This window comes from Ipomoea nil, unplaced genomic scaffold (genome assembly GCF_001879475.1).
Source record: "Ipomoea nil cultivar Tokyo-kokei standard unplaced genomic scaffold, Asagao_1.1 scaffold2942, whole genome shotgun sequence".
NCBI lineage: Eukaryota > Viridiplantae > Streptophyta > Magnoliopsida > Solanales > Convolvulaceae > Ipomoea > Ipomoea nil.
In genome coordinates, this window is record NW_017619370.1 from 2237011 (window position 1) to 2262382 (window position 25372).

The following is a 25372-nucleotide window of genomic DNA, read 5'->3' on the forward strand; positions in this document are numbered from 1 at the left end:
TGTAACCAAACACAGGAAATGAAAATATTTTTTTAAAAAAGACTTATTTTTTAAAAGTCATTTTCTTTCTTTCTAAACACACCCTAAGTAGTTATCTGATTCCAACAACAAGCATCTTTTACCCTTCCGGGACATATGCAATTATGAAATACATTAAAACTAACAAGAATACAGTGGCCACGCTCATTCCTGGAAAAACAATTTTTGGTGTTAACCATCGCCAGCCATGGCTCCTTTTACGGCTCAAGAGAATAATTGTTGACCAGATTATTGTTAAGATTAAGAGCCATTGATTCCTCTGGATGAGATAATGATGTTCCATAACAAAACTTCATCAAAACCAGAAGAATTAAGACGACATTTACTTGACAACAAAAAACAACGCATAGGAGTACAGGTTTAAACGACAAAAATGTCCCACATCGGAAGCCTGTGAAGGTGGATACCTGAACATAAGTTGTTGAAGGAAATTATAGGTCACAACCTTACTTGAACAGGTTCTGTTCTATAGGCTCGTACCTGATGAAGTATGGCCAAGAGACTAGAGCGTGTTTAATAGTTCCATGCCTTTACTGGGCGGAGCTTTGGAGGATCGTTCTCAGCTAAATTATCAGATTCTCCTCGGGTCGCAGTAAGAAATCTGTGGTGCTTTGCCGCCAGCCCTTTCTCACAATTTTTATCAAACACTTGGGAGGCAAACGAGGATCCCTTTAGCAATGCGTTTGTAGTCAAACGGTTAGGATAATTGCCTTCCAAGCAATAGACCCGGGTTCGACTCCCGGCAGACGCAAGCTGCTTACTTAACTTGGAGGATTGCTTTTGATGAAGACATATGACCTCTTCAAGAAATGCAGTCTGTTTTGTTGGGCCAAAATCAGCTAGAACTGAAATACCTAAACTATTTTACATCGTCTCAAATTAGGGAGTGCAAAAAGAATTATTAATTTGGGATTTTTTCTTCGAATTTAGGATGGTTTTGAGGGAATTGGATAATGAAATTGCAATTTTGACCTTATCTAAAATGACCATTTCAGATAAAATCCACCAGAGGACCATTCAGGACATGAAATCAATGCTTGGTGGATTAACATTGGTCGATTTTTTTTTCAATAAAAAAAAAAACATTGGTCGATTTTAAATGATCAAAGGTGACAAAATTACTATATATGAAAGACTAAAAATAGTATTAACTATAATACTATATCATCACGACACCTAGTCAAATAGTTTATTCTCTATCCTCCCAACCACAACATACCTAAGTTTGAATCCTCCAAGTAGTGTGTCTAAAGGGCTAGATTCACCAGTGGGAGCGGCCTATATGTTGTTGGTGTTGCTCTAACAAACGGGTTGTTACGTTTGACTCTAAATGGGAGAAGCCTATACTTTCGAGTAGTGATTGCAGCACAAGAATTTCTCCGTCACCCAAATTCAACTTAGAAATGCTAATATGAGATGATGGGGGAGTGAAGTTTTCACACTTGTGTATATCTACAGTAGAGAGACAATACAAGGACTGGCTAGGTTATCCAGTCCCTTTCATTCTGATTAAAATGGATCAACTACAAAAATAAAAATAAAAATAAAAAAAATCATAAGCAACAACCATGATTATATAGGCTGATCTTGATCATCATTATATACCCAATTTATTTATTTTTAATGGATATGCTCTAAATAAATAGAAAAAAAAAAAAAAAGCAACAACCATAATTATATATACGCCTCTTAAAGCCATACATCCTGATTGTAACGGTGCTGCAATCAAATTTGCTCTTATGCCCACTGGTATATATATCCTACTGCACTTCTTAAAAGCCACATTCCGTGACAATAATAAAAGTTCATTACTTATAAGTTTGACTATCATTTGGGGCGGCCTATTGACCTTAATTAGAGAAGCTATAGACTATAGAAAAGTAATATTTCGTGCTTTATTAATGAAGTAGTGCACCACCATTATACAAGAGTATAACAACATAATACCAAAATGCAAAAGAAATAACAGAACCACATAGAGAAGTAATATTTCATGCTTTATTAATGAAGTAGTGCACGACAATTTATACAAGAGCTATTATAACAACAAAATATCAAAATACTGGAGAAAAAACATAATAATAATCCTACTCTAAACGAAACACTACAAGTAATCACGATGATAAAAAAACATAATATGTTTAGGCTTCTATGGACAACCTAATTGGTTTACTTCGTTGTGGTCTTTTGTTAGCTAGAATCCCGCATGCAAACCTGTTGGGCAGAGGTCAGTAAGGGTCAAATCCAGCACCATGGCTAGGGAGATTGTTGGGTGGAGGTAAGGGTCAAGTCCAACACTCTAACTCTTGAAAATGTGTGGCGGTATAAGAAAATAAAGTTGCTCTTTACTACTAGCTATAACTTTTGGCGTAATCACGGATTTGAATTGTTAGGATTGGCCGGTACTGGAAGGAATAGTTAAGACTGATCGATGCTGAGAGAGATTGTTGGGCAGATATCCCCTTCATTACTTTACCTTATATATAGTTTTATAAGAGATAAGAGATTTTGCTAAGCATTTGATATTTCCTTTCTTTTTAAGAAGCTTGGGGAGTTTGAATTTGGTTGGTATAAATGGAGCGATGGGATTCACATGGTAAAATGTCCAATTGTTATTTCATCAGCATAGCTTGGGCAGCTTTTGGCTTTTGACTTTGCAGATTCTTAGGGGAAATTAAACATCAAATTTTCGCAATAAATTGTGTCACGTGCAATGTTGTCTATGAGAGCTGGTCCAATTGGATTAATAAATAGTTTTCGTTTCTTTAGAGTCGTATCATCCCATTATTTGATAATCATCATGATTTTAATAAATTCATAACATCATTAGAATTCCACACAAACATCCAAAAGTCGAACCAATTTTAAAAATTTGGGTCAACCGAACTAGTTATCGTTCAGTTTTTTTTTTTTTAATTAGGGTATATGTGAATATAAATTTGGGCTGAACAGGTGTAATATAATTATTTTTAAAATGAAAATTTGAAAAAAAAAAAAAAACAAGATAAAGAAGGTTCAAATTATCTACAATCCTTATACCACGCTGTGGATCCAGATGCATGTGTATGTATCGTATGTTGCGAGTTTTTGTATCATTATAGTATGTAATTTTGTACCTTTAATAGTATAAATTCGGTACTTGAAACAAATTAGTAGTTGTGTAACACACAACATATTATGTGTCGTCTTATGTTATGAATTTGTTGTCTTGTGTTGTGGAATTCTGTGTCTAACTAATTTATGTACCTAAATCAGATTTAAAAATAAATAAATATATAATAAAAACAAATATATGTTTTCAAAGAACATTTTAAATATATTGAAACTAACCCAATATAATTTGATCAAAACTAAACATGTCTACATGTCTAGATTAAAATAGGTTTAGAAGAGTGCCGAAGGTGCCTCAACATTGCAGCAAACGCCTGACAGTTAATATAGGTATAATTGTTATAATTTGAGTAAGGTGTTTTCTTTTCTTTCTTTCTTTTTTTTTTTTTTTGAAAAAGTGTTTTCTTTCTTAATATAGGTATAATTGTTATAATTTATATGAAAAATTCAACAATGTCACATAATAATTAAGAATGCTGACAGCCTGACAGTTATAAAAAGTGTTAGGAACAAGTGTAATTAGATTTTGATGATACCAAAATGTCTAGGATTATAGACCCCTATTTTTCCTTTCGTAGATAGGTCTCATGTGACAAACGAAAGTTACTGTAAGTCAACGTTTGATTCATACCATGAGGTGTACGAATCTTACTCGAAGTCTAGCATAATAGGTCTACATGAAGATTTGAAGACGACAAGATGGTCGAAAGATGCTTCCAGGCGAAAGATGGATTGAGCAAGTCTCGGATAGACTTCTTTTGACAAAAAGGATCTCTCGTCAAAGAGAAAGGACGAAAGATAAAGTCAATCTTTCGACCAGCATCTTTGTAACACACCCGATTTCCATACCAATTTAAACATTAGACATGCAGATAATTCTAACCATAAAAGCATACACAGCGGAAGACTTAAGCATGAAAGATATGGAAAACGTAGAGTGCTATGCCACGCTCACTTAACAGTGAACGCACAGGCGTAAACATCTGCATCATAATCCAACAATCTCAAAAATAGAGTCAACGACATAACGTCTAAAGTCTAACCAAAGGCACACAGGCCCAAATCATCATAAAGAAAAGGGGGATCTATTCTAACAGCTTCTAGACCGCGCCCTCATCTAATCAGCACCTGAAAGAAACACAGATATATATATGGGACGACGCCCGGTCAGCGAATGATGCTGGTAACCCACCAATACATGTGAAATATCGTATGTAGATAGTTTATATATACAAAATCATTTGCGAAACGGGATATAGTATATATCAATTTCAAAAGCCAAGATAGAGATCAACACAAGACTCTATGCACTCTCAATAAAGATAAGGGAACACATCCCAATATGACAAGAAGCAATAACGACTCACAAGAACGGTTCAAGGCATAATCTACCATCACAAAGTAGATTAACACCCGACATGCATAACACAAGAGAATAAGGACACAACCATTGGCAACACATTGCCTTTGTGACGATAGAGAATCACACACACAACGGCTACACAAGGTTTCGTGACATCACCCATCACGAATTGAGATGCCTTCTTTATGCCCGGTTCCAACCTTATGGCTACCCCCAACCTTATAGCTAGTTCCAACCTTTACCTCCAGGACCCCTGTACACCAAGTCCAACCTTATTCCCCCGAGGACCGTCATCCCCTCTCCGACAATCTCCAACAATACCACCGATTTCATAGTACACGAGGTACCGATCACACATGGCAACACATGCCTTGGTAACACATGTTACCCTTTAATAAATACGTGAACCGTACACAAAGGTCACAAACTCCATAATCGCGTCATGGCCACCACGAGGACCACTGCCGTACCTTGGTGACTAATGTCCCATACCATTAATCGTGCAATCCAGGTACAGCCACACACACCACACCCCAACAGGAATCAATCAACGGATCATGACGAAGATATGAAACCATATACTCAATCAAGGAATGGATCACAATCCGACTCCAACGATGATTAACACAAGTCATCATCCACAATAGGAAAGGACAAACAACACACACGCTAGCATTTAAACACCGAACTAGCATGCTTATCAAATGGGTAAACCAAACATAGTTCCGAAGAACACACAAGACTCATCACGGTTCAACGAATCACAATGTTGAACACTTAGCACGATTCAAGACACCAACACCTACATGGATTCATACCATATAGTTCTAGACATACGAAACATCAAGAAAATACTCAAATAGTTCTACAAAAGAACATCGGAAAGTCAAAAGACCAAATACCGAATTAAAAGAATCACTGGGGACAAATCCCCAACAAGTCAACATTGTGTACCCGCGGGTGGACCCCCCCCCCCCGCCCCCCCCCCGTGGTTCTGCCCGCGGGAACCACCTCCCAAACCACCATGTACCCCGCGGGTGGGGCGGCGGGTAGGCCACTGCCCGCCGTTCCGCCGCGGGTACACTCTTGTACCAAAATTAATCCCTTCGGGGATTTTCAACACATGCCAAATCTCACCAAATACAACAAAATGACTTGAATCAAAGGAATAGCCAAGCAATGGCATACAAGAACCCTAAACACAAGCTCTAGATATGCATTTTCACGAGACAATGCATAAACACTGACATTTCATAGCAAAATCACATGTAGAATCCAATAAATCATCATATAGGTAAGCAAAATAGATTTTCTAGAGCATGGGTTACCTCTTGTAGACAAAAACCTTCACTTAATACTTCACCAAGCTCCTAATAAGGTTCACCTTCCACACCCACTTCAAGAACACATCAAAAGATCATAAAGATTCTATCTTTAAGGAAAGACACCTTAGAAAACACTAAAAACACAAGATAAACATATATCTTACCCTCCTAGATGCTCAAAGGTAGGAAACGTGGAATCTTGAAGACAAACTTTGAGGATTTGGTAAAGCTCCAACTTGGCTTGGAAGAAAAGCTATCTAACTTTTAGAGAGAAGGAGGAGCTCAAGTTTAGAAAGTGTAAGGGGAAAGAATGAGGAGTGTCCTCTAGGTTAGCTTGCAATTCTAACATAGGGTGAAATGTCTTTATTACCCTTACTAAAATGAAGAGGTGTAAGGGAACAAGGGAACTACTCACAAAGCTTTAGGTACAACACTTGACTTTGGGTTGACTAGTCAATTACTAGTCCCCGACTATTGAATTTTCAGGAATTTAAGGAATTAAATTATCAATTGGATTAGGATTAATTACTCAATTAATCCCTTCATTGAATTTGGATTACGGAGTGTCACAATCTCGGAGTAAACAAGTCAAAGACAGACTTGTAAAAGACAACCTTCATTTAAGTGAAGCAATGAGAATGTTGTATATGACTCAGATGGGCAAATCATTTGGACAAAAAGTGTCCTAGGAATGATCTTCACAAAAGACAAGAAGCATTAAAAGACTCGTACCATCTTGTCAGAGAACAAGGACAAAAGCCATAATGCTTTTGGCTCTAACGGCTACACAGTACAAGTGCATTTAATGCTCAATGCCCACTGGTTAATACACATTGGTTATTAGGTTTGAAATCTTCATCTCCCTCCAACGGATGAATTTTTCCACCTATAAATACCTCTCTACACCATTGAAGAAGGTGCTAGTTAATTCACTCTTGCTATCCAAAAGAAAAGCTCTTCAAACAGTCTCATTCTTCAAAAGCTTTTCATAACCAGTGATCTTGTGATGCTTTTCAAAGGCTCATCTATTTCCATACTTCACAACTTGAAGCAGTCTTGCATATGTCCAAGTGAATATTCATCCAGATCTCAAGAAAAGGCTTCAACCAATTGGAGAAACACCAGACTATCTTTCCAACATCTCAACTTAGGAAGAAGTTGATAGAGGCGGAGTAAACTCGAGGAGTTGAAAAACGTAACCTATCAAGTGGCTGTCCGGCTTAGTGATCAAGTAAATGCAAAATTTTAAACAATAGTAAAGGTAAATTAAAATAGAACGGAAATATTTCAATAATAGTATCTACATCATCAATTAAAAATGGAACGAAAATTAGGTAAAAATATCACTGCATTTGATATTCTAATTTACTAATTGACTAAAAATAAAAAAGAATAATTGGCTGAAAATGAATATGGTATTACTAATTGACTGAAAATATAAAAGGATCACTGATTGAGTGATATTCTACCATTATATATTTTCACCCGAGTAACCCTGATGAACTGAAGGTGTTAGCTCTAGATGAGGATGGACAAAATTGTGTTGCCACTATGAATGTCGTCTACAAAGAGGTTTCAATAATGTGTAAATATAATCGGTGATATTATGCTTTTTTTTTTAAATAGAAAAATTGTTATATATAGACAAAAAATATATCTTCCATACAAATGAAATAGGATAGCAATTCATTCTTATAACTCAGTTGTTAGAGAACGAGCACATTTGCCTAATTTATGCAAATACTAAACAATGATAAATAAAATCTTCAAAGTTATAACAGTGGATGCGTACATCTAAACATTAGCTATTAATTTGAGCAATTATTTGCACAAATTCAAACAATGATAACATCAAAATACGTAAACGATCCAAATCATATCTTTAATTAACTATATAATATTTAATTTTCTAATTTAAATAATTATATATTAATTCAAATATTCTTAATATATTACAACAAATCTATTTCGTGCATCGCACAGGTAAAAATACTAGTCTTGCTAAAAAAAATTGTAAACCACCGTTGTAGGTGAGCAAAAGAATACCTTCTTAAAAAAAAAAAAAAAAAAAAAAAAGAAGCTTCTAATAATATTATTTTAAAATGCAAAAAATATATTTACACTTTTTCAATATGAGACAAATGTTTGTTCAAAATCTTTCCTATATACTTTTTCTTAACTTCATGGCAATACTTTCGGAACAAATTAATTTGTTATTCACATGGCCGTGTTTGGTAAATGGTTGTTAGCTGATAAGTTGTTAGCTGTTAGCTGATTGGATTAATTAGAAGGTATAACTAGTTGACAACATTAGTTGATTGTAGAAAGACGGTTGGTAAATTAGTTGTTAACTAATAGCTGTTTGGTGTAATTTCATTTCTCAAAAAATTAATTGAAAAAGTTGTTTTGAGCAACTTTTTGATTTTTAGCATTTTGGAGTTACAAAAAGCTAATTAACCAAACACTTATATTGATTTTTTTTTAACTATATTAAAAAGTTAATAGTGGTCAAATAAGCTAAAATTGACCTATAAGCTAACTATTTTACCAAACAGAGTTATCCATTTTTATATCATAAAAGAGAAAATTACACTTTTGGTCCTGTAACTATTGGGGTGTTGTTAATTTCAATACTTGACTTTAAAAACTAACAATTTAGTCCCGTAACTATGCAATTTTTAACACATTTAGTCCTCCGGCCAAATCACCGGTCAAATATCGCCGGAAAAAATTTAACCCTTTTTAAATTATTTATTCATGAGGGAAAAATAGTCAATTCAAGTCACCTCCTTCTCCCTTGCACCTGCTCGCCATCTGATACTCTAATTCGACCCACCTTCTTCTTTCGTGTCATCTCTATATATATTAAAGCAAAACAATAGGAGCAAAAAAATCCCGCCCAAACCGAACGTCGACGTTTTGGACAAAGCCGCGAAATTTATTGTTTTTGCTTCGGAAAACCAAAGGTCTACGCAGTATAATACCTAAAGTATATAGAAAACCTAATTTTTTCAAAATATCTACAACAGATCATTCTCCCATCCAATGGGATTAGAGAATGTATTTAAGGCAACTAGTTTTGCATATGGGACAATGAGCCCACGAACCCATACCTATTCTCTAGGTATTTATTGATGATGATCAATAACGAAAGGTCATCAGACCTTATATATACAACACATATACAACTAATGAATACATTCGCAAACTCCCTCTACAACAGCCTCTTTGTTTCTTCTTCACTAACACAAAATGTTTGTCCTTGCTAGCCAGATATCTCCGATGAATACCAGGCAGGCTCTTAGACTATGGGTGGTGCGAGCATATCAGATTCCTGAGAGAAGTGATGCATCGAAGTTTAGATCAAAAGAGGTTGTTTTTCATGATGAAGAGGTAAGGACTCTTTAAAAATAGATGGACAGTCGTTTTACTTATACAGTTCGTATTTTTTTTCGATATTCAAACAGAGATTATATATATTTTACAGTCCCTATTTTTGTTAATTACACATACACAGTGATCCTTCTTGCATGCTCATATACCCAAAGAGTACGTGGAAAAGTACCTTAGCTCTTTTGCTGAAGGTTCAGTATATGCTATAAAAAATTTTTGTGTGATCACCAATTTTTACTCATACAAAACCAGCCCACAGAAGTACATGATAAAATTTAACTATCAGACTATGGTTAAGGATTTAAAGCATGTGAAATTTCCTATGAAAATGTATCGGCTGAAGACCTTTAGAGAGATCAAGTCTAATGAAGGCCTTGATGAGAAAATCTTATTTGGTAATCAGTGCTTTCATTCAATCTATGGTTTCTAATTATTTAATATTTTGTCTACTATTCTATACTCTAATGCATTATTTTGTAGATGTTATTGGTCGAGTGATTGAAATACACTGCCCATAGGAGAAACTAATCAATGGCAAGAACTCCAGGCTGATTGACTTCACCATTGAAGATACTGAGTACTACTGAATTCCTGTCCCTATGGTTTATTTTATATTTTAGAGATTTCTGTTATTCTAATATATTTTCTAAATATTTATAGTGGAATACAACTAATGTGTACTTTGTGGGATGAACACGTAAGCAAAATTGAGGCATTCTACAATTCTACTTCACAAGAGCCATTATTGGTGTTGATACAGTTTTGTAGGGCTAGGGTGTGTCTAAAAAGTAAGTAGATTAAATCCTATAACTGGTCCTAACTTATTCACCAATTAGCCTTTCTAATTTGTACTACAACATTATTTCCTAAAGGTTGTGATGTCAAGATTTGTAGCTCCTATGATGTAACACAGCTGCTTTTCAACCAAGAATCTCCCCCATTTGAGGAGTTCAGGAAAAGGTACTTCCATTCTTATTTTTGCAGCTGCAAATTTACATTTAATATTAATTCTCATTTTATGTTATCATTTTACAGTATTAGCCATGAACAGACTCCAATGCGCAGTATAATTTCCCAGTCAAGTTTTAAGGAATGTAGCTCCTATTCAGTTTCCCTATCTGCTGATATGGAAGTTCGTACTATCAATGACATCTACAGAGACAAGGAGGTAAGACTGTTAAGTCATTAGTGAACTTACTGGCATGTTAATACTGTATACATTTGTGAACTGACTGACATTTGTTGAACAACAATGCTAACTGCTGGATTATGTAGTCTGCATTTACAATTAGATTCAAATTAACTCATGAAGTATAGGTGTATCATACTTTAAAACAGCAAATGATTATATTAACCTAAACATTAGACCCAACACCTTAAAAATGTTTAGATTTTATAGATGTAATTTTGCCACTTATTAATATACCTCTATGTCTTTACTTTGTTGCAATCCATGTTAGTACAAACTTCTGGCATGTTTAACCTGCAATTAATATAAAGCATGAGCTACATTAATAATATCACAACTCTGCAGCGCTCTAGAGTATACAGTTGTGTTATTAACTCATTCAGTTAATTAAAAATATACCTCTATGATATTACTTGATTGCAATCCATGCTTTGAGTTCAGCTCAAAGCTACACAATAGATCCAATTTCTTGGCTGTTTAACCTGTATTAGATAATAAGCATGAGATAGAAAAATAGTAACACAAATGTGGTGTTCTATATAACTTATTCAGATTAATCAGTCCACCAGTGTGTACTTATCTCTTTCAGGGCTGGTGTTAATTGTTTTGGTACCAAATACTCCCTGTTAACCCCCAAACCTGCACAATCAAACACATATTGATGGTTTAGTTACTGTTAGATAAAAATTGATGGGAAGATTTGGACTATATAATCACACATATACTGATGGGGAGGGGTGGGGGGTGGGGGGGGGGGTTGTAATAAACTCTGTTAACAGTCTAATATATTATGCAGTTTGGGGATTTTTGGGTTGCAGCAAGGATTGTATTCATTGATGATCCAGAGTGGTACTATGCTTCGTGTAGAACAAAGGGTTGCAACAAAAAACTGAAACTCAAAGGAAAGTGGCTATGGTGTAGTACATGTGACAGAAATTGGGGTGACGGGACTCTCAGGTACAGAATTAAGGTTAGGGTTGTGGACTTGGATGGCAATGCTCCTTTCCTTCTATGGGACAGGGAGTTCCTCGATCTACTTGGAATTAGCGCGGATGATCTGAAGGATACCCATACTAAGGTACAAAACTATATTTCAATCTTAGCTAGACTATTAACTTAGTAGTACCTGAACCAGAAAAGTTGTGGTTTCAAATACTGTTTCACATATGGTATATAGGAAAATTAAAATCTATACTAACTTTTTATGTAGGGAAGGAAGGGGCTACCTAAGGAGCTCGAGACTCTAATTGGACTGAATCTCCTATTTCGAATTGCCGTTCGCAAAGAACAGTTCCAGAATTATCTCAATGCTTTCCCTGTTATGAGGATCATCACTGATGAAAAGATTGTAGCAAAGCATGCACCAGAACTAATAGGAGTAAGGGACAGGGATCTCAGTTCAAAGTTGGAGTTGGAGCTTACAGATGAGGACCTATGGGATCTAGAGGTATACTTATCTTGGGGTTACCGAATAACATGTTGTACCAATTAGTTTATAGTTTAATATTATTGGTGACTTATACAGTTTGAACTTCTGATTTTGTAGGAAGCAGACCAAGCAAATGAAGCTGAAAGTCCACTCCATGTTGTTGCACAGAGACTCAATGCAGAGAATAGTATTGAGAATGGAACAGTCAAGAGATCACTAATCGATGAATTTTCAAGCACACAAAGTTCAAAAAAAATGCAAGGAATGTGTGGTCAAGATTGAGAAGGAAGCAGATGTGTAATGACTTTAATGATTGACAATGTGCTCTATTGGACTCTTTTTTGTAACAATGGTTTTTATGTTGACATTTTTGATGTGTCACTCAAACAGCTAGACTGAAACTTTCAATCATTTAGGATTAGATTCCTAAATCATTGTTTTTTTATGAATGCTCACAATTTGTCCCTAGGAGCTGTTATTGGTACTGGATTTGTTATATTCCTTTTGCAGAATTGTTTTTTTTTCAGGGAGTGGTGCCACAAATGATGGAAAAAGAATGCAGATGTATGGTAAAATATGTCAAGAGATGGCTGACATGGCAGAACAAAATGAAGAAGATGGTAGAGATATCACTAAAAATGGAAAGTGGTGGCACACAAATCAGTTGAAGATGCAGATAACATCTAGCAAACAGACCATCAAATTGTATTTGGAGTGAAATGTAATACACAGTTGTAGGACTACTGTTTAGAGGCAGAACATTATGGTAGATTAATGTAATGTCATTTTTAATGGTAAAATATTATTCTATCTTTTCTAAGCTCCAGCTAATAATTCTAATCCTCCATTTTGTTGGATAATTAACAATTCCCTTACATTAAATACTAACAGCAAAGCAACTCATTGTCATCCAAAATTAACTCCACTAATAATGTAAACAGAATATCAAATTTTAATAGTGTATAGAAACCATCAAAAGTAATAGTGTACTCTAACTTGAAAATTTGAATGTAGTATTAAAAAAGTACAGTTGCAACCCTTGCTGACTACTCAACACCCTTAGAAGTTTGATAAAGTAAAAGTCATTAAAATAGGTTTAAAACTAAGGGCTTAAACATACCAGCCTCTGTCATCTTAAAGCTCACTTCAAAGTCCTTTTAAGTGAACTTCTAGGTCCTTTATGCAACATTTGCTTGATAGCATCCTACCTGCAGTTTAACCAACAAGTGATTGATTAAAATTAGTAATGGCAGCCACATCATAGTCAATTTCTAACACATGGATTAAGATCACAAAGTTAATTATGGACTTAGTGCTGAATAGTGAATTACCCTTTGATTTCACCAACTTTGTTATTAGGAAGCCTCCTAAATTAATGTTAGGTGAGGACCGTTGTTGTAGCAGCTTACCTGTAGTGACCAAATTTGGAATTAGCCGGGTAACTCATTATAAACACCATCTAAATTAGGAACAATGAAAGGGTATTATTGTTGTTAATAACATTATATAGAGATTTGTAAGTCTGTTAAAACTTATCTTTGAGCCGTGCGTAGTAACTGTTTCTACAATAGTCTTGATAGCCTCTTTGTTATTAGGAAGACTACTCAAAGACTTAGAGTTGAGTACAAATTGTTAGCATCTTCCCTGCAATTGGAGAATTTCAATTCACTGAATTAAATCTTATAAACATCACCTAATGTACGAACCAAACTGGAAGAATATTATACTCAACGTAAAGAACATTATATTAAACCAATTTGATAAATGTAAAACTTATCTCTGACCCAAGCGTAACAACCTCTTTAGTACAATTCCCATTATGTGCTAAAAACATATCACAACATCTATTAAGTCTGTGCTCTATTCCACTCAGGGTCATCCAGTTAATAGTTGCTTTTGATGTCAAACCCAAAGCAACTTATTGGCATAAAAATTTAACTCACTTACATTAGATGACCCAACTGTTTGTTGCCTGGAAAGCAACATATATTAGATAAATAATAAACATTATTAGAATCCAAAAAAAGTTGTTAATTTCAGTTTAGTACGAAAAAACAAGTAGTAAGAATATCAATGAGCTAATATATTGATGGCACATTGCATTAATTAAGTAGCTGATCAAAACCTTTTAGTATTCCAAAAGCAATTATAATTGCCATTTTCCAATGTTGTCTCCAAATATTAATTGACTACTTTACACCTATATATTCAACAATTAGATATTATTAACCTCTATTAAGCACCACACCTACACAAATCCTAAACCGGGCAATTCATCTCACCTAGAGTACATGAGGAAACTTACATCTTCAACCACAATTGGTTCGAAGCGCAAGCATCCCAGCAGCAACCAAGGTAAATCTATTAACTTCTATATTTATTATACTATTCGGTCTTAGTTTATACAAGTATTATACAATTTTTTTTTAACTCTACTAAAAAGATTAAAAACGACCTCAACCCATATTAACGGATTGTATCTGTTATCGAAACACAAAATTAATCGCATCAAATAAAACTCATCAGATAGATTTCCAGGTTACCAAAATCCATATGCATGTGTACCATTAAATTGGAGTGAAAAGAAAAATAGTATATAAACGAGACTTAGATCTGAAAACTTAGAACAGGCCGGGTTAGAAATCAATACCCACTTTTTGTTGTTATTGTCCAAATCGTGTGTTTGAACAGACGATTCTCCAAAATGGTTGACCGCCTGATAACATCGCACACATTTCTGTTCACCTTGGAGATCCCTAGCTACCCATGCACTCCGGCGAGTATATTGTTCACCGGATTCAACTCTATGTCATGATTGACACTAGGAAAACTCCGATCTACTGCTTTGACACTACTATGAACACTCAGAGTGGTAGTAGTTGTGAAAGCTTTGGGTGAGTGAATGCTTCACAGTACCTTAATCTTCATCGTCAATCCATAGCCAAGAGATAGGAAATGACCGTCGAGAAACGATTAATACCTTAATCAAGTCTCAAAATCGAACCCTAAACCCTTTATCATGTCCATTTTTAGTGAGAGAAACCACCGTCATTCACCGGCGACTTGGGCTCACAATAGAGCCTTCTAGGAGATTAGTAAAGCGACGCCTTCTGCCTACATCACGGTGTGATTGCCAAAATTGTCTATTACAATTATTATTATTATTATTATTATTATTAAATAGAGTTAAAACAGCCCAGAAATTGTTAACTTTCAAATTATTATTAATATTATTATTATTATTATTATTATTATTATTATTATTATTATTATTATTAACATTTTTATGTTTATTCTTCTTATAATTATTATAATTGTTTGACTAACATTAATCTTCATCATTAATATTCTTATACTAATTTGTTATTATTGCGATTTGTTACCATCAAATGTTTATAACATTACACATTAAAAGTTATTAGAACATGCTAAAAGTATTATATTATTAGTAGTAACAAATAATGATATTATATTATATAATATTAAGATATATTATATTGATATAATAAAATGGTATTATTGTGAAATAGTAAAGTATTAATATTAGTTTAATATTAATACTTTAATTATAATTAAAGTAAACCCATCTATTATTATGATTCCGTATGTATTCAAAAAATTGAGGTACCAAACATATCATGTATGGTTATATCATTGTTTTTTTCCTTTACAGAGAATGAAAATTGTACTGTCATGGATGCATCGTACATGTCGTCCATTGAATGCAGCAACAATACACACAATCGTACACCCCTACGTGGTGTTTTCCAAAGTTCGCTAAGTACACATTTAAGTATTGTGACAAATGGTAAGTGTGTTCTATATGATAGTGAAATTATATAATTAATTGTTGTTAAGATCTGTTGGTTATGAAATTCACAGCTTCAACCGCAATTCGGAATTCCCCTTTGCAAGATTTGGGTAGCAGAATACCATTAAGCAACATATCCAATAGTACGAACATAAACAAACATTTTAACAACTATAAATATTTTTTCAAATGTGATAATTAACATCCTAACAAGTGTTTTGTACGGCTCTTATATAATTAAAGAAAATATCGCTCGGGTTGACGGTGCTCGTGAAAAAGCACCTATTACGAAGCGCCACAATCATTTGTTCGACTTAAATAGAACCCCAGATTCACAACTAGGTATAAAAATTTCGACTCCATCGATGTATTTATTCCTTATATTAAACTACACATTCTAATTACGAATCCTGTAGTCATTTATAATTTTCTATTGGTTAATAATAATCGTTGTTGTTGCAATGCACAATATCTTCTCCGTTACGGATGACCATACATAATACACCAACGCAAGAATTGAGTAGCAGAATGCCATTTAGCAACATATCAAATGGTATGAAGTTCCTCAAATATATTGTAATAAGATTACTAATGAATTATATATATAGTCAAATTGAATAGTTATTAATCTAACAAATCTTATTAAAAAATATTTTTTATTAAAGCAAATTGCGGTCAAGTCAATGTGTTCCTCAGCAATTCACCTACATCTGACCGTCCAAGTTTCTGCTTTGACTTAAATCTATCGCCAGAGTCGCAAATAGGTATAAATATATATTCAAGAAGAGGTTTTTAATTGTCACACATTTATAATGCTTAATTTAATATATAACCAAATTAATTATAATTGGATATTGTTCTTTTAGGGATGGAAAGTAATTGTTGCATTACAAATGACAATAATATGCAAACAATCCTGGTAGAGCCGGAGAGTGAAACCATCCCGCATTACCGAAATTTGTTGCCAGACTTTCAGGAAGTTGTTGAACCGTTACATGACAATATGCCCTCAGTTAATGGTGAGTTCATATGAAATGTGGTAGGACAAAAACGTATTATATTTGGACTACAGTAAAATACATTATCATGCTAACTAATATATATATATTTTTAAGATTTTTATTTTGATCTTGGTGATCCAGAGTATCTTTGCGAGCATTGTAATTCATTTTTTTGGTACAATGAACGGTCAAGCAATTCAAAGTCATGTGAAAGTCCAAAATACTCTGCGTGTTGTGTCAATGGTAAAATAAAGTTGCCATTTATGACAAAGCCTCCTCAAAAGCTGTATGAGCTATTCTTTACATCAAACGATAAAAACAAATGTTTTTTAAAGAATATAAGGTCATATAACAGCATGTTTTGCTTTACGTCGATGGGTGGAAAAATTGATAGAACTATTAACAACGGAACATCGCCGCCGATATTCCGTATAAATGGTCAAAATTTTCATCGGATTGGAAGCTTATTACCTTCACATGGCATTCAACCGAAATTTTCCCAATTATACATTCACGATACAGAGAATGAGATAGAAAATCGCTTAAACTCTTTGAGGTATACTCTTTTGTGTTACTGAAATATTTTTGGTATATCATTAGTTAATACAGAGTATCTTATATTATATATTCTTCCTTTTTTAGGGCTGAAAACAATGGTTCTGCATTGCATAGTGAGGTAGTACATGACATTAAGCAAGTGCTAGATGAACACAATGTGTTGGTTAAGTCATTCCGAATGGCCAAGTCGTGTCTGGAGTCTAATCCTCAAAGTCAAATTAGAATGAGATTAATAGGAAAGAGGACTAAAGATGCCAGGACTTATGCGTTACCAACTACTTCCGAGGTTGCTGCACTCATTGTTGGAGATATAGACCCTTACATGGGTCAACGGGATATTGTTGTCGAGTGTAGGTCTGGAGCCCTGAAACGAATAAATGAATTAAACCCGGCCTATTTACCATTGCAATACCCAATCTTATTTCCATACGGGGAGGATGGTTTTCGAGAAGATATACATTTTGCAACACTTGGTGCAAAACAAGATTTTGCAAGAAAGAGTGTTTCACAAAGAGAGTACTTCGCGTTCTGTATCCACGAAAGATCAAATGAGATCTCAACAATAATGTATTCCAACAATTCTTGGTTGATGCGTATACTATGGTTGAATCTTCGAGGTTGCTCTATATTAGGTCAAATCAAAAAGCTTTGAGGTGTGAAGTTCAACCCAGATCTCAAGGGAAAAGAATAATATTACCATCAAGTTTCACTGGAGGAGCAAGATACATGATACAAAACTATCAAGACGCCATGGCAATTTGCAGATTCATAGGTTATCCAAATCTGTTTATTACTTTTACATGTAATCCTAAATGGCCCGAGATACAACGATTCTTGGAGAAAAGAAACTTGAAAGCTGAAGATCGTCCCGGCATTGTCTGCCGTGTTTTCAAACTGAAGCTAGACTGTTTAATTAAAGAAATAAAAAATGGGAAACTATTTGGTCGCGTAAAGGCAGGTGCGTAGTGCAGTTGTTTATAAGTGTCATTTTTCAGAATAATAATTATTATTATATGAAGCTGCTATCTAACAATATGAATGCCTTTCTGACAGTAATATACACAATTGAATTTCAAAAGCGTGGTCTTCCGCATGCTCACATATTACTGTTCCTACAAGCGACCAATGACTTTGCCAACTCGGCTTTTATGGACACGATCATTTCAGCCGAGATTCCCGACAAGCGTTCAGACATTGAGTATTACAAAGCTGTCGAAGAATTCATGCTGCACGGCCCATGCGGTGCTGCAAGGAGTAAATCCCCGTGCATGGCAAATGGCAAGTGTTCAAAGCATTTTCCAAAAAGATTCATTGATGCATCACATTTTGACCAAGATGGTTACCCGTTGTATCGAAGAAGGGATGATAAGAGGACAATCAAAAAGAATGGAATAGAGTTGGATAATAGATATGTTGTACCACATAATCGGTACTTGCTTTTGAAATACAAATCTCACATTAATGTAGAGTGGTGTAACCAATCTAGGTCAATCAAGACTTCAAGTATGTAAACAAGGGCAACGACCGTGTAACTGCTGAGTTTTATAAGACTTCGATGGATGAAGCGGGTAATGAGATTGTGGATGAGATAAACATGTATTATGATTGCAGATACGTATCTTCATGCGAAGTAGCTTGGAAATTGTTTAGTTTTGAAGTCCAGTATAGAACTCCCCCGGTTGAGCGATTAAGCTTCCACTTGCCGGATTGCCAATCAGTTGTTTTCCAAGACGATGATACTATTGATAATGTACTCAATAGAGAAATCGTTGGTCAAAGTATGTTTAATGCATGGTTTTAGCCAACCAGAAGTTCAAAGAAGCGAGTTTGTTGACTTACATTGAGATGCCTACCAAATTTGTTTGGAAAAAAGACATCCGTGAATGGCATCCAAGAAAGACCAATAGAACCTTAATTGGTCGAATATTCTATGTACCTCCAGCTTCAGGTGAAATATATTATTTGAGGTGTCTATTGAACATAGTCTGTGGTCCAAAAAGTTTCAAAGATATTAGGACAGTTAACGGTGTTGAGTACTTGACCTTTAGAGATGCGTGTTATGCGCATGGATTGCTAGACGACGATAAAGAGTACATTGATGCTATAAATGAGGCAAGCTACTGGTCAACTGCATATTCATTGAGGAAGCTATTTGTTGTTTTACTAACATCATCCTCAATTATTAGACCCGAAAATGTTTGGAATCAAGTTTGGCAACATCTGTGTGAAGATGCTCAACACTATCAAAGAAGAATATTAAAACAACAAGGTAAAATAACTTTTTTTTTATACAATATACTTTTCAACAATTTTCTTACGTTATACATATAACAATTTGGATGTTGCTATTGCAACAGATTTGGTTTTAACAGAGGAAGAGAAAAAGAACTTTGGATTATTGGAATTGGAAAACCTGTTGGGGCAACAGAACAAGTCTTTAAAAGACTTCCCTCTGATGCCCACTCCAAGTACTGATAATACAAGGTTGTTTCAAAATCGATTGGTTTTTGAAGAATTGAGTTACAATTCGGAACAACTGAAGACAGATTCTGAACTGATGTGTGCCAAACTAACAGAAGAACGGGATCTCATTTTTTATACTGTTATCCAAGATATTGCAACCAATAAAGGTGGATTATTTTTTGTTTATGGATATGGTGGAACAGGAAAGACTTTTTTATGGAGAGCGTTATCCGCTGCAGTCCGGTGCAAAGGCAGATCGTTTTAAATGTCGCATCAAGTGGCATAGCTTCTTTGTTGTTACCAGGTGGCCGAACTGCTCACTCGAGATTTGCAATACCTATTGCAATAAATGAGGACTCTACCTGTAACATTAAACAAGGTAGCGACTTGGCTGAATTGTTGATAAAAACGAGCTTGATAATTTGGGATGAAGCTCCCATGATGCACAAACATTGCTTTGAAGCGTTAGATCGAACCATGCGGGATTTGTTGCGTTTTGTTGACCCTAACAGTGAAATGAAGACGTTTGGTGGTAAAACAATTGTCCTGGGTGGAGATTTCCGCCAAATTCTTCCAGTAGTTCCAAAAGGTACACGGCAAGATATTGTTTCGTCCGCTATAAATTCATCATATTTATGGGATAGTTGCAAAGTTTTAAGATTGACTAAAAACCTCAAGCTAAGTTCGGTACACAACGGTGTGAACCGCCAGGCATTACAAGAGTTTGCTAATTGGATTGCCAATATCGGTGATGGAAAGCTTGGTGGGCGGAATGACGGATTCGCAGAGGTTCAAATACCTAATCACATGTTAGTATCATCCGGGGGGGACGACATTAAAGCAATTGTGGAAAGTACATTTCCAATGTTTGCAATTGGAAACACTGACCCCGAGCATCTGATAGGTCGTGCTATACTTGCACCAACGCTGGACGTTGTCAACGCAGTTAATGAATATATGACTGTGTTGCATAATGCCGAAAGCAGGTCCTACTATAGTTCAGACGCAGTATGCAAAGCCGACGGTGATAATGGTATACTTGGAGCTGTACACACCCCGGAATTTCTAAACAGCATTCGTGTGTCGGGTCTACCAAATCATACACTGAATTTGAAAATTGGCTCACCAGTAATGTTAATGAGAAATATTGACCATTCTCTTGGGTTGTGCAATGGAACTCGGTTGATAATCACAAAGTTAGCAAACCATGTTATTGAATGCGAGCTTCTCACTGGTCCCAACAAAGGTACAAAAGTGTTAATTCCCCGAATGTCAATGTCACCCTCGGATCCAAGATTGCCGTTCAAGTTTCAACGAAGGCAATTCCCATTGATGCTGATACGGATCTTTGGGGGATGAACTCAAGATTCGATTCACCAAAGATTCCTTCGGTTGCCCGATCTTTTCCTCACCAAAACAGCAGGAACAACAATTACGGTTTGAGGGTGTTGGAGATGGAATTGGTTGATGTAGGGGTTGGTTTGGGGGATTATTTTTGTGTTTTTCTATAAAGATATTTCCGCCACACCTTGGTCCTAGGTGATAAGGAATGGATGGCACCACAAGATTGGTATTATCTTGATAAGCCTAGAATAACATCTCTCAACACACAAGAGAGACAACAAAATGCCTAAGCATTTCTTTCATTCAACTTCATTCATCTCTATCTTTAAAATTCTGATTGTTCTTAGCCTTTAAATAGGCTAATACATAACTCTCAAGGAGATCAAAAGACTCCATTACAAGGCAATGAATGGTATTCATTCATCCTAGACATGTAACCTAAAATAAATTAAATATAGCACATGAATAATATTAAAACTATACTAAATGAGAATTTATTTGCCTTAATGGATTGAGTTTAGCTTCATTTGAATTGTCCCAATGCAGCCACGAAAATTTGGACCATTTAGATTAATTCCTCACTTATTTTTGGCAAATTGCATGGATTAATCCATTTACAACCCGTCGCAATTTCTTAGCTTTTGAACTTGTAATTGTGACTTCTCTTATTTGTATGTTGATCTTTGAGCCTTTGGTTGTCCTCATCAGAATGGATGGCACCACAAGATTGGTATTATCTTGATAAGCCTAGAATAACATCTCTCAACACACAAGAGAGACAACAAAATGCCTAAGCATTTCTTTCATTCAACTTCATTCATCTCTATCTCTCAAATTCTGGTTGTGTTTAGCCTTTATATAGGCTAATACATAACTTTCAAATGGAAAACAAAGAGTTAAGAGTCTCCTAATATTAAATTTTAACATAAATGCATTTTAAATAACTAAAATAACTACATGACTTCATTTCAATGATGAATATGTTCAATGAGCCTTCTAGGACCTTCTTCTTCATAATTTTTGGACCAACATAATGATCTTTTAAATTGTTGTCGTCATGACCTCATCAGATGCTTTCATATGCGATGACCATAAACAAAAGTCAAGGCCAAACGTTGTCTCATGTAGGGTTAATACTAAAGAAACCAGTTTTTGTACACGGTCAGTTGTACGTAGCTGCATCTCGGTTAATAATCCAGACGGTCTGAAAATACTGATTGTAAAAGACTCAAGTTCAACTACTACATCAACCACTAATGTTGTATATCATGAAGTTTTCAATAATTTGTAATTTTGTAATGTATTGTTTTTATATTACCAACACCTTGCAACTATTAGTAACATACAATTTTCATACGTTTTGGCGCTGTATTCCTCAATATATCACACAAATCTTAACATAAAATACACACAATTAAAAATGTTTAAATAACATCTCGTGCATCGTACGGGTCAAATACTAGTTAATTAACAAAATAAATTGCCATTGTTATCTCTAAGCTTCGCGGAAAGAAGTACAAGCTTCCGCCGGGGCTACTTCCGGTGCCGGTGTTCAGGAACTGGCTTCTGGAAGGGGATGATTTGAACCACCACAATCACACCCAGTACGCGAAGAAATTCTGCGACAATCTCACCGGACCTAGCTAAGGAGGTTCTCCACACACAGGGGGTGGAGTTCGGGTCTCGCAATCGGAACGTCGTGTTCGACATCTTCAACCGGAAGGGACATGACATGGTGTTCACCGTCTACGGCAAGCAATGGCGGAAGATGCGGCGGTCATGGAGTTGAACGGCGAAAGGAATAGATTGCCTCAGAGCTTTGAGTATTACTATGGCGATTTCATCCCCATCCATTGGCACAGGATACGTGAACCCAGGGTGAATATGGAACACATAAGTCCACCACCGCCGGAAACATCATTTCCCCCATTTTGATATGTATATGTATATAAACATCAAAGAAATTGGCTGGACACATGAACACAGGCTAACATCATTTCCTCCATATTCATCCACAAAATTTAAAATCCAGAATGGAAAAAAACAAAAAAACAAAACAAAAAACAAAAATACGAAAGCTATCAAAAAATTCAAAACTAATATACGGCAGGAGGTCAGATCTTTCAAAGTTTTGCAGGTTTGGGGCAACAATTTCACGTTTGAATTGTCGGAAAACCTGGGCTGAAACAGTTAGTTAATGCTGATGGACATTGCTTCGAACCGGTTCACCGGCAAACATTAATTTTAAGCTTTGGTGGTTATTACGACGACGACGGCAACTGAGAAATAATTCCGGCCAGCATGTGATTTGAATCAGACGGCGAGCAGGTGAAAGGGAAAAGGAGATGACTTGAATTGACTATTTTGCCCTCATGAATAAATAATTTAAAAAGGGTTAAGTTTTTCCGGTGATATTTGGCCGGTAATTTGGCCGAGATGACTAAATGTGTTAAAAATTGCATAGTTACAGGACTAAATTGTTAGTTTTTAAAGTCAAGTATTGAAATTAACAAGACCACAATAGTTACAGGACCAAAAGTGTAATTTTCTCTATCATAAAAATATACGTAATCCATTTATAAGAGAATCTAAATCTACTAGACATAGCTAAATCAATAACAAATCTTTTCAAAATAATGATGTCTATGCCCGCACGGGCTTAGCTCACTGGTTCAGTAGGCAATATTTGAGAGAAGAGACCAAGGTTGAATCTCGACAGCGGCAGTGTGGCATGTCTACTGAGCCATTGGGTCACCGTGAACCACTGTGATTTACTAATTATTATATCATGTACTAGGGCGCACAATGCATTGTGATTGTGTGCCCTAAAAATGCCCTCTGTTCTGTTGGACCGGGATGTGGGACCCTTGGGGTTGGCGATTCAATCTTTTGGGAGAAGAAAATAATGACTTACATTTTTATTTTACATCAATTTTGGAAAAATATGCGCATGCTAAAACCAAAACTGGAGAATGTACTTTTACACAAGAAGCTAAATGAAAGGGATAAAATTTGGTAAAGTTCGTGGAAACTGGAGAGCAAAACTTTCCATGAATATACTTTTCAAATCCACGTTTGTCGTTGGTGCAGTCACCCTCACCTTTTTTTTTTTTTTTTTTTAAATATTAATTATTATATTTATCTTAAAATATAAAAGTTGATTGATAAAGAATTTTATTAAATGTTTAGAGTAAATATCACTTTTGATCCTAGACTATTATAAGTGAAGCACTTTTGATCCTTGATTATTGTTTTTTTCAATTTAGGTGCATGATTTTTTAACTATTATCACTTATGGTCATTTGATCCAATTTTTCGGCCACATCTTACCGAAATTTCAATCGAAAAAATATTGTGATGTAATTAGAATGGTATTTTGATCCTTTCAAATTTATTTTATTTTTCTCTTTTATGTTTTTTCTTCTTTCTTAACTTTGTCAGCACATTAAGCAATTTCTTCCAAATAATTACTAAAACATGCTATCCCACTTATGGTTTTAAAATTCTGGTTAAAAATTATACTTAAAACTTTTCAAATACCTCTAGAAGAAGAGGAATTCAATTACACAACTACAAAATCGGGTAGAACCTTTCAAAAAAAAATCTGGTAGAATAATCCCTCGAATACTAATCACTGTTGCATTATTTTTGCGGCATAAAAAAAAAAGAAAATGAAATAAATTTGTAAAGGCTAAAATACCCTTCTAATTACAATGCAATATTTTTCCGGTTAGAATTTCGATAATATGTGGCCGAAAAATTGGACCGAAGGATCAAAAGTGATATTAGTTAGAAAGTCATGCACCTAAATTGAAAAAAATCAATAGTCAAGGATTACAAGTGCTTTAGTTAATCTCAGTTATGATAGTCAAAGAAATGATATTTACTCTAAATGTTTATATAACATTTATTATTAATTGATTGGATATATATACATTTAAGAGAGAGTGGTGACAAGAAAATTAGATTTGTTCCTATCCGCCCAACAATCCCCATAGGGGTTCAATGTTCAAACACGGACCTACTATAGTAATAGAGGTCAAATCAAATATTTATCATTATGTCAAAAATTATAACTACTAACAAATACATAACTTTATTTCCTTAAACTTGCAAAGTTGTCAGTGCCATTCAACAGGATCCTGGACTAGTATATGGTGCACGTTATAATGACTATCTTCTCTTCCTTTGCAACAGATGAGTCACTCTTGTTTCTTCTTTCAAGTTTCCCAAACACACCATCCATCACGAATTAATTTTAACTATCCATCATTATTAATAGCCAACCTCCGAGTATCCACGACAGTTAAAAGAATCGTCACTAATGTCGGAAAAGGCAACTCAAC

General features: G+C 35.1%; 1 protein-coding gene and 1 non-coding gene across 2 annotated transcripts; both read left to right on the forward strand.

Annotated features, from left to right (window-relative positions):
• The first annotated feature begins 718 nt into the window (after positions 1-718).
• On the forward strand, positions 719-790 carry TRNAG-UCC. Its single transcript has one exon. It is a non-coding gene; the product is annotated as a tRNA-Gly (tRNA).
• An 8300-nt stretch (positions 791-9090) lies between these two features.
• LOC109162457 lies at positions 9091-12567 on the forward strand. The gene is made up of 9 exons (XM_019311159.1): positions 9091-9231; positions 9750-9808; positions 9892-10019; positions 10104-10191; positions 10267-10399; positions 11217-11498; positions 11631-11867; positions 11967-12093; positions 12377-12567. The coding sequence occupies exons 1-9, from the start codon at positions 9091-9093 to the stop codon at positions 12565-12567; spliced, it is 1386 nt and encodes a 461-aa protein (XP_019166704.1).
• Positions 12568-25372: the final 12805 nt, after the last annotated feature.